The sequence below is a fragment of the Lipotes vexillifer genome, unplaced genomic scaffold (genome assembly GCF_000442215.2).
Source record: "Lipotes vexillifer unplaced genomic scaffold, Lipotes_vexillifer_v1.1 scaffold308, whole genome shotgun sequence".
Lineage (NCBI taxonomy): Eukaryota > Metazoa > Chordata > Mammalia > Artiodactyla > Lipotidae > Lipotes > Lipotes vexillifer.
The window spans coordinates 463,076-473,418 of NW_006792985.1; the positions used below are offsets into that span (position 1 = coordinate 463,076).

A 10,343-nucleotide genomic window follows, 5' to 3' on the forward strand; every position below is an offset into this window, starting at 1 on the left:
GGAAGGCGTATCCTCCCTGGGAAAAGGTTGAAAGTCAGGCACTGTTGACAGGCTGCCATGCCTGGGAGGCCACGAGGAGAGACGTACCTCAGCTTAGTCACTTTGGTGGAATTGCGAGTGGCCTGTCGGGACAAGGGTAGATGCGGGGAAACCCACTAGGAGGTCCTCCCAACAATCTGGGCAAGAGAGATGATGCACTTACTGGCAGGCTCAGGGAGGGACCTCCAGGGTGGGTCCTCTGCTTTGCGGGCCTACAAATTGGCCATCAGTGCTCACAGAGATGATCAGAGGGGCTCAATTACCAAATTGATAAGAAATTGATGTATAAACCTGAATGCTAATTCCTTCACTTATGAATGGGGCTGGGAAGACATACCTTTCCAGTGATTCAAAAGAGAATCTGAGTTTTGGAGTTAGGTAGCCTGTGTTCAAATCCTGGTTCTGTGATTGCTTAACTACTTGATATGGAAAAGTGGCTAGACTGTGAGCCTTCATTTCTGCATCTTAAAATCAGCCTCAGATACATTTATAGGGAAGAATGATCCGGTTAATGGGTGTCACAGCATAGAGTCTGGGCCAAGGTAGCTGTTCAGTAGAGGGGCTTTTATTGTTATGGAAACTTATTTAGAGATTAGCAGGTGACATAATGAGCCTGAATTCAGAGCCAATAAAGAGATTTGTCACAGAAACCACGGTAAGACAATGCTCTGTAACAGAGACTACTGCTGTGGTGGCCAGATTTGAATTCTGTCCCCCTTGGACCATCTCCCTGATGTTAAGGAGCATGTTAAGGTGTAATTTCTCAGATGTCAGCTTTCCTGAATTATTCCAGTCCTCTCTTCCTTCCTATGTTTACACCATGCCACGCTGACTGGCCTTGGGTTTTTTCAGGTTGCCTCAGCCACCGGTGTGTCTGACCTGAGGGTTACATCCACAGTGATGGATGCCATCTTTTATTATGACCCTTCCTAAAGGTCAGTCTGGAAATGTCAGGAGTGCCATAAGGTGACCCCCTGTGGTAACCTCACGTGGGGATCACACTCTCTCCAAATGGGACTAAAATGAATATGTCAGTGCTTGCAAAAGTCTACAGCTCAAAGAATACTGTTAGACCTTAAATTATTTACTGTGGATGTGTATTTTCAGTGTAAGTTGAAAGGAGAGATTGATTTCTTTGTTGCTGCCCCATCAGACTTACAGAATATACTTTTGACTGAGCGCCAGGCAGTGCATCTGATTTGCTTGGAAGCGTGGAGTAGGAATGTGGAGAACAGTATGAGGCTCCTCTGACTGGCAACAATGCTCAGCAAGCAGAAGGTGCACGCTGGTAAACGCTTAACAACCAGTTCTTAGCGGGGCTGGAAGGAAGCCTAATTTGTAGCGTTTGCCAATGTCTGTGGTGTAAATACTCCCACCACACCTATTTCAGGCCTCTCACATGACATCAGCCAGCCCACAAAATTCCTGCCAGTTTGACAACTGGATCTCGGAAGCCAGGATGACTGGTCCCAACACACAGACCCTGAGTGAGGAGTGAGATAATCCCAGGGGTCGGTGGTCGCACTCTTGCTTACTCCTGTGTAACCTTGGCCAAGTTACTTGACGTCTCTGAGCCTGGTTCACAGATGGCATCCTTGAGGCTGGTTTCCTTTCCCTGGTGGCCCGGGTAGGAAAGTACCTTTGTATCACCACTCCCTTGCTGTGTCTCCTGGGTGGATGTTAGTACAGGAGACAGGCAGTGATGCTTAGAGAGCTGTGCCCACAGCTGCCTTATCTTTTTTCTGAGAGCATTTCTAAGCACAGACTGGGCTTTTTTAAAATGTAGGAAGATGCGTGAAGTTTGATGGGTGGAAAGAGAAGAATTGCCCGTCTAATAGGAGCTCAATCTGGAGAAAATAGACAGTGGAAATTAGACAAGCAGGTGGTGGAGTTCCCCCAAACCTTAGCTTTAGTGGTAAAAGGAGGGAGGAGGTGAGGGCTGAGAGAGGCAGATGTTGACCTTGACGTGTGGATAGACACATAGCAACTTGAGCCTGTTTCTTGGTTTGGGGAACCTCTGGGGGACCCGCCCGTGGGGGTACAATGCCATATAAATTAGGTGAGTCACAACGGGAGTGTGGCCCCATCCACATCTCTTAAATTCAGATTCAGTCTCCTCACCTGTAAAATGAGGATTACAGCCCAGCAGGGAAAGGATGCCACAACTGGGGACTAGCTAATGGTCAAGTGTGAAAGAGTAGATCCAAATGACAGATGTCAGAGTCAGGGGGAGGTGCATGGACCCAGTCCTCTGAATGCCACCCTTAGGAATTGGTCGTCAACCTCACAGAGAGCTCTCGGTTGTGACTCGGGGGTCAGGAGTGAAGGGAGGTGGGAGAGTTAAGGGAGCAAGGAGGTTACCCTCGAGAAGGTTGCAGAAGAGACGGGAGAGGTGGGATCTCACGGCAGAGGTTGCAGGGTCCAGGGGGCTGTTCTTTGTAAGCTGGCGGCACTTGCCCACGGAGACACGCTGATAGGAGGGAGCTGGGAGCTAGGAGTCTGCACAGCTGACTCTTCTGCGCCTGCTCGGCTCTGCTCAGTGCCCCATCCAGTCCCTCCTCCTTGAGTGTTTTCCAGTGTGCGATTTCGCGGTAGGACCAGAAGGGAGATCTTTGTGGCAGAAGAGAGAACAGGGCAGCTGGTGACAGGGCCGGGCATTCACCGCCCCCGCTCTGGGAAACAAAGTCCAGCGGTGGACCCCACTCTCCCAGGCTCACAAACAGCCTTGGGGCCAATCCAGGCGCTCCTGCGGATTCTCAGAGACTCCTTGGACCCGCGTGCAGCGTTCTGCCGGCGAGACTGTCTCGCGATTTGGTTTCTCCTCAAGTCCCCTTTCTGGCTCCCATTCACTGGCCCCCAGGGCCGCTCTGCTCTGGTCCATCCGGGTCACGGCCCTGCTGCTTCTTGCCAGACTGCAGCCTCCCTACCTCACCCTGATGACGGCCCTCCTGCCGCCCCGGTCCCTTCCACAGCATCACATCTTCCCTCCTGGTTCCTCCACTTCATCTGCTCCCCACCCCTCTCTGATTTTAGGGTCCCGACCTTCCCCCCAGACACCCTGTCACTCTGTCTGCTTCTCACATGGTGGGACATCCACACTCATTTTTTGCTTTGTTCCCCAACTGACAACAGTTCAACTGACAGTGACCCTTGGATATTGCAGGGACACCACCAAACTGGTGGTGATGGTGACTTCCCAGAGGACTGCCCCTCCTTGGTCAAGGGCCTCCAACTGCAGGCTGCAGCCCCTCATGCTCTGCTCCGATGGTCATAAGGTGTGGACATCCTGTTTCTGGAAACCTTAGCCCCTGGGTCTGGTGATCAGAGCCCCAGGGCCCCTGTCCCAAGCCTTTCTCAGGGGGTGGCCCCCACGAGGCTCTGGCTTAGTGACTTCCCAGATGGTGGGGCTGAACTTGGGTCACCCAGTGGGCCAGCTTCAATCCCCCCTTCCTGGTCTGCAGCAGGAAAAGAGAGCAAGCCGTGAAGGTCACTGCCCAGAACTCGTCACAGCCGAACGTGGAGTGTTTTACAATTTCCAGTCTGATCTTTGCAATGCAGAAAATGATGGAGCTGTAAGTGAGAGGAATCATAAATGTGCCCAGACCTGTCTGAGAATTTCACTGGGGGCCACGAGGCTGCCTCCATAGCCGGTTGCTGTGGTCTTGGGGTCTTGGCCAGGATAATGCATTGACTTTTGGGTTGACCTCGGGCCAGACAGAAATCTTCCAAGTGAGCCACTGCAGGAGGGAAACCCTGCACTTCCTCCCTCTGTAATAATATACGCTGCAGGCCTTTGAAGATTAATCACTTAACAGAGGGAAAGTGATCTCAGTTAATTCTGCTGGAGTCATCTCTTTCTTTGTGGCTTGAATGTTACTTTCCTGAGGAAGGTGGGAGAGAATTCAAATTTGGTTTTTAGCTCCATAATCAGGGGCCTCTCTCAGATACCTGTAGGTACTACACCTCCCGTCCACTCTTGGCAAAAGATTCAAATCCTTTACACCCAGAGGGCCCAGTCCCTTCTAAGACCAAATCCGGAGGGTCCATTAGTACAGTGGCTACTTTCAAGGCCATGGAGTCTGAGTTTGAATTCCAATTCCACTTCTTGATAGAAGTATGATTTTTGAAAAATATCTTGTTCATCAAAAAAAAAAAACCAAAAAACGAAATTGGAACACTGTATCCAATATCACAGACTAGGTGGCTAAAACAACAGAAATTTATTGTCTCACAGCTCTGGAGGCTGGAAGTCCAAGATCAAGTGTCGGCAGGGTTGATTTCTCCTGAGGCTTCTCTCCTTGACTTGCAAACGGCCGTCTTCTTGCTGTGTCCTCACGTGGTCTTTCCTCTGTGAGCACATCCCAGGCATCTCTGTGGCCCCAAATGATCTGTTCTCATAAGGACAATAGTCATTAGGGTGGATTAGGGCCACCCTAATGATCTCATGTTACCTTAATTGCCCCTTTAAAGGCCCTATCTCCAAATGCAGTCACATAGTAAGGTCCTGGGGGTTAGGGCTTCAACATAAGAATTTGGGGGTGGGAGAGGTGGGGACATTGCCCATAACAAGTGCCTACATCACAGGGTTCTTCTAAATAAGATACATGCTCAGTGAATCATGGTGTGTGGTTTCTCTGGGGTAGCCTCTGTTTCCTGCTGGATGCGTGGGTTTGAGGTGGGTGGTCTGTGAAGCTCCAGAGGATATAACGTTTGGCGGTCTACCACTTTACCATGTCGGAAGCCGATGAGGCAGAGGTAAGACGGGGACTGGACATCAGCCAGCCCACGGGCCCCCGGCCGAGTGTCAGCTCTCGGTCCTCCACGTGACTGTCTCCCGAGCCCCCCTTGTAATTTAGCAGTGATGTCTTATGACGTTTGGGGAACATTCATACCACATCCTAGAGAGAACTTCCAGAAGCGCTGACGGTGGACCGAGGCAGTGTGTGCGTCGGCTCAGAGGGCAGTATTTCTGCAACACCCTGAAGCCACAGGCATGGATCTGGAAGTGGCGTAGGTGACCCAGAAGATAGATTGACGATGAAGGATTGAATTTCGCTTCACCAGTGCGGTCAGTGGACGTTTGAATTCCTCTTTGCTCATTTTGGGCATGGTTGGGGCTATCATCCCAGCACACCGAACAATGAAATCAGGACGGTGACAGCTGAGGGGCTGTCCCGCTTCTGCACCCCAGGTTTGTTCAAGAGCACACTCAGAGTTAGACTGGATTAGACCACGCTTCAGCAAAAGCTAACTTCTTACTTCATGAGCTTGTGCTTTTCTGCAAACAGGGGAAGTAATACCTTTTGCTTTATTAGAAGAAACAGAAAAATCAAGCCTTCTTTCCATTCAGCTGCTGTAGAGATCCCCCTGATCACTGAGGGTCGGTAGCACCTCTGAGATGTATCACTTTTAGCATCAAGAAATGGGTTCACCAGGAGAGGGGTAATGCCGCAAAGAAGCTTTCCGAGGGTGCTCCAGTTTTGGTAATAAGCCTGGCCCAGACGATCAAGATGACTGCACGTTCCCTGCCGTCCAGAAACCTACAGCCTAAATCATGTGACTTCCAAGGGAACCCATTCCCCTCCCTGCCCCAGCCTCAAAAGAACACGAACACAGGAGGCGCTGAAAGGTTAGCGTAGCCACTGTGACGTGGTCGCAAGAGACCACATGGCTTCAGCAGAGGCTGGTGGAAATGCCCTGTGTGTACAAAGGGCAAAGCAGGACACACATAAGTATTGTGTTCAGAACTTTCCAGAAAAGTGAGAGGAAAATCATCAGGTGTTTTCAAGATTGGCTTCTATGGAGAAATTGGGATTGTTTCTTCCCTGTTTATTTTCCACACTGGCTGTGATTCTTGCAAAAGCAACACATACTCATTGTCACAGTTAACCTTCCAGGCTTTTTCTGTGCCCTGCCAACACACTGGTTTTTGGCATCAGACTCTAATGTTCTGCAAGCTGCAAACCGGTGCATCTCCCTGAAATGTTGGAAGGGAGGTGCCGCGTGGGATGGGTGGGGAAGGACAAATGCGTGGGGCGGTGGGGAGGGAGCGACAGAGGACTTTGATCCTTCACTGAGGGTCAAGTGGAGAGGTGAGGAGGGGCCGGGGAAAGACCAACAGAAGGCTGGAGCTCTGGGCCAGCTTCGTGGGTCTCTTGATGAATGAGGCTCCTGGATCTGACCTTTGGACTTAAGAGGGAAAACGACCAGGTCACTTTGATGTCAGCCTGGAAGAACGCCGTAGGGGAATCGTGCTCTGGGGCGAAGGTGGGGACTTTGATTAGGAGATGGTGGCCCATGGGGTAGTATTCAGGACTCCAGCTGAATTTAGCTGCATTTAATTCTGAAATCTGGTGAGAGAAGAAAAACAAAAGAGGCACTAGATGGACTGAGTGGAGATAATGCTTGAAGGAGCAGAGGGGCAAGGGGGTCTTGCTCCAGAGGAGATGGTATGACGATGCCTGACTCATGATTGCCTGCTCATGGGTGGATTTGGAGAGACTTCAGCCACTGTTTATTGTGTTTAGATTGATTGAGCTACAAATATCACACAGGCAGCGTCATAAATAAAATTGCTCTACCGTCCCTTGGGATCAGACACATTCACTTGCTCGTTGAGGAGACATGTAGGTAATGATGTGCAGAGGCCTTGGAGAGCTCACCAGGCTAGGGAGGGGAAAGGCATCCCCAAAGCCCAAGTTACACTGCTCATTGCAGGACAGAAGCAGAAAGGACAGGGCCTCACCAGTCAAGGCCTCGGGGAACCTTGAGCAGTGGCTGATTGGAGAAGGCAACAAGGAACGTGGGGAGACCACGAGAGACGAGAGTGAATGAGAAAGCAGTCAGAGAAACACAGGCTATCCCCGGGTCCTTGATCAGGGTGGCCTTAGGGAGTGGATGGGGAAATGCCAGATAGAAGATGATCCCCTTAAGGGCTCCTTGGCCTTGAGTGAGCTGACGAGAAGGGGAAGGGTGACTCCAAAGCCTTCTCCAAGTAGAACAGTTGTGCAGCTTGGGGCACTTAGTCAGCTCTCGGTCTTCACAATCGGTGATCCCATCTGCTGGCTGCTCTGAGAGCACAGCCTGGTAGTGACAAGGACACCGACCCCGCCGTGAGCTTATGATCTCTTACAATAGAACACATGGGGCCCCTCCCACAGCAGAGGCGATGAGCCGGCACAGCGGTCCTGCCTCTCCAGCCCCTTGGCAAAGCATGCCAACCTCAGCTTCACTCTTGAGCCGTGGGTCTCCAGCAGTTCTGGACTGGGTCGTTGACACTAAAGCTAGATTTCACAAGCTGTCAGCTTAGGGGGCAGCCATGGCCTCCGAGTGCGGGTCCTGATTTTGTGTTTCTTTCTCCCTCCTCCTTTAGATCGTGGTGTGTGTGGGCGTCTCCTCGGCTGGCAGCCCTGCTGTGCCCGGCGGTGGAGGTCCACGCTTTTGACTGTGTGGGTTTGTGTCTTTCCGGCAGGTGTCTCCTCTGTGACTTCCCTGCTGTCCCTGGCTTGGGTGCTAGCCTCCTATCACAAGCTGCTGCGGGACTCCAGGGACGACAAGAAGAGTATGAGCTACAGAGGGGCCCTCGTCCACCTCTTCTGGCGCCTCTTCACCATCTCATCCAGAGTTCTCTCTTTTGCCCTCTTTGCCTCCGTCTTCCAGCTCTACTTTGGGATCTTCGTGGTGGTTCACTGGTGCGCCATGGCCTTCTGGATTATCCATGGCGGGACAGATTTCTGCATGTCCAAGTGGGAGGAGATCCTCTTCAACATGGTGGTAGGGATCGTGTACATTTTCTGCTGGTTTAACGTCAAGGAAGGGCGGACTCGATATCGAATGTTTGCATATTATACGATAGTCTTGACCGAGAATGCTGCCTTGACGTTCCTTTGGTATTTTTACAGAGACCCGGAGACCACTGACTCCTTTGCGGTGCCGGCACTGTGTTGTGTCTTTATTAGCTTTGTGGCTGGGATTGCACTGATGCTCTTATATTATGGTGTGCTGCATCCCACGGGGCCGCGAGTTAAGATCTTGGCCAGCTCCTGTTGTGCCGAGCTGCTCTGGGGCATCCCTTTGCCCCCCGATGTTGAGCCCATGGCGCCTCAGACCCCTGGGTACCGGGGGACCCAGGTCACGCCTACCAGAGCCGTAACGGAACAACAGGAGGATCTCACGGCTGACACTTGCTTGCCCGTTTTCCAAGTGAGACCCATGGGGCCCTCTACCCCGTTGGGGCGTCCTTACCTCCCAGAAGGGCCCCTCATTAAGATTGACATGCCAAGAAAGAGATACCCGGCTTGGGATGCTCATTTTGTAGACAGGAGATTGAGAAGGACTATTAACATTCTGCAGTATGTCACCCCCGCCGCGGTAGGCATTCGGTATCGAGATGGACCGCTCCTTTACGAGTTGCTACAGTATGAGTCTTCACTCTAAGAGCATCTTGACCCAAGTTGAGAAGGGGACCTTAAGTTTGGTTTGCGGTAAACGCCGCTTGCAAGAAATATAACTCCTCCCTTCCTTCAATACACAGAACTACCACCACCACTACCACCACCACCACCACCAATGCTACAAAAAACAAAAAGAAAATAAGTCACAACCCCTTCAGATAAGCTTTCTTTCCAGTCGCTGTATGTATACAAAGATATTCTCTATGTTTTGTAAGTAAAAACAAAAAGAAAACCTTTCTTTTGTTTTTTACACATAAGTAACAGTATTGAAAAAAAATCCCACACTATGGTTCATACGGTGGAGAAGTTGTCTCCTCTCCAAAAGAAAAACAAAGTTTTATACCTTTACACCAAGTGTAGGTCATTTACGGGATTGGTGCTGATTGAAAGAACAAAACAAAACAAACACAAACAAACAAACAAACACAACCTTCAACTGCCTTATGCCCTTAGGTGCTGAGTTTCATTAAGTACTGTCACGTTTTCTCATGCAAAACTCTCTGGTGATTTTTGCACTGGGAGAGGGAAAATTAAACAATCAAATGAAACCAATCTAGAAACGAAACAAAAACCAACCAACAAATAAAACACAAAGCAATCATTCTTCCTCTCTGATGATTTGTATTGAAGAAAACCAATTGACCAAAAGCAAAAGCATAGAAACCCCTCCCTCTTTTTGGTTTCTCTCCCCCCTTCTCCCGTCCCTGCCCCCAACTTCTCAGCCCCTTCTTGGAGCCAAAGGGCCATTTGAAATTCAGATGGTTGGAAAAGCTCCTTGAAGGCTGACTAGGTGCCATTTTAGCGTTCACCTATTAAGAATCACATTTGTTTCCTGGTGAAAAGCAAAACAGAACAAAACGAAAACCACCCTAATAATTCGATAAGAAAAGGAAATTCTAAAGCAAATTAAAGGAGATTTCCATATATGTAATCAAAGAGAATCAGTAATAATAAAACTCAGCATAGTAGCAAAAAGAATGACATCAATTTAAAGGCACAATATACTTAATCAGTGACTGGCAAAAATGATTTGTTCTGTCATTTTAAGGCCGTGAAAGGTATACATTTATCCCATGTGATATTGTGTAAGGCCTCTTCTGTTTCCATTTGGTGGGAAGCCTTAAATTGATCTGGAAAGAATTCTTCATTTTTCGTTTGTGCTTTTTAAAAATAGTAACACAAAGAGGAAAATTAGAACATAAAAAATAAGTTAAATTGTAATAACTGACCCATTTCAAAGACTGTTTGGTGCTTCTGTCTTTCACCATTGTGGTTGGCTGAAAGTTATTCAGCTCACTTGGTGCATCTGGGTTGAGTGGGAAATTTTGTGTGTGTCGTGTGTGTGTGTGTGTGTGTGTGTGTGTGTGTGTGTGTGTGGTGTGTGCGTGCCCATAGCACACATATGTGTGTGTGTGTGTCTGTGTGTGTGTGTGTGTGTCTGTGTGTGTGTCTGCTGCAAGGTCTTGCCAGAAATGTAGAAAAAACAATATAAGACAGACTCTGGGTATCGCTGAGGTGGAGTGTAAGGGGCTGGGAAGTGGGGAGCAGGGGGAGGGGATGTTGCTCTACCTTGAGCCCCTTTATGATGGCAAGAGTCACACCAGCAGCATACTCTGGGTCTTAGAGACCGTGTCATTTGGGTGAAGATTTGATTCAATTATTTATTTCCTCATTGTACCAAGTTGAATTTCTGGAGGTGTTGCGAGTATGTTCAACCATTTTTTAAATGTTATTTTTCAAAGTATTGCTCTTGTAAGGAATATTCTGTTCTAGGGCATCGTTTCAATCCCACCTTATCTCTACTTGGGCACAAAAAAAAAAAAAAAAAAAAAAAAAAAAAAAAAAAAAAAA

The 10,343-nt window shown here is 49.2% G+C and overlaps 1 protein-coding gene across 1 annotated transcript in view; it reads left to right on the forward strand.

The window, feature by feature from the left end:
- Positions 1 to 9,467, forward strand: part of XKR6 (XK related 6) — a 279,984-nt gene extending 270,517 nt beyond the window's left edge. The window contains exon 3 of the mRNA XM_007466139.1: positions 7,511 to 9,467. Within this exon, the coding sequence (XP_007466201.1) occupies positions 7,511 to 8,475 (965 nt within the window). The 3' untranslated portion in view covers positions 8,476 to 9,467. The remainder of the gene's footprint in view (positions 1 to 7,510) is intronic.
- Positions 9,468 to 10,343: the final 876 nt, after the last annotated feature.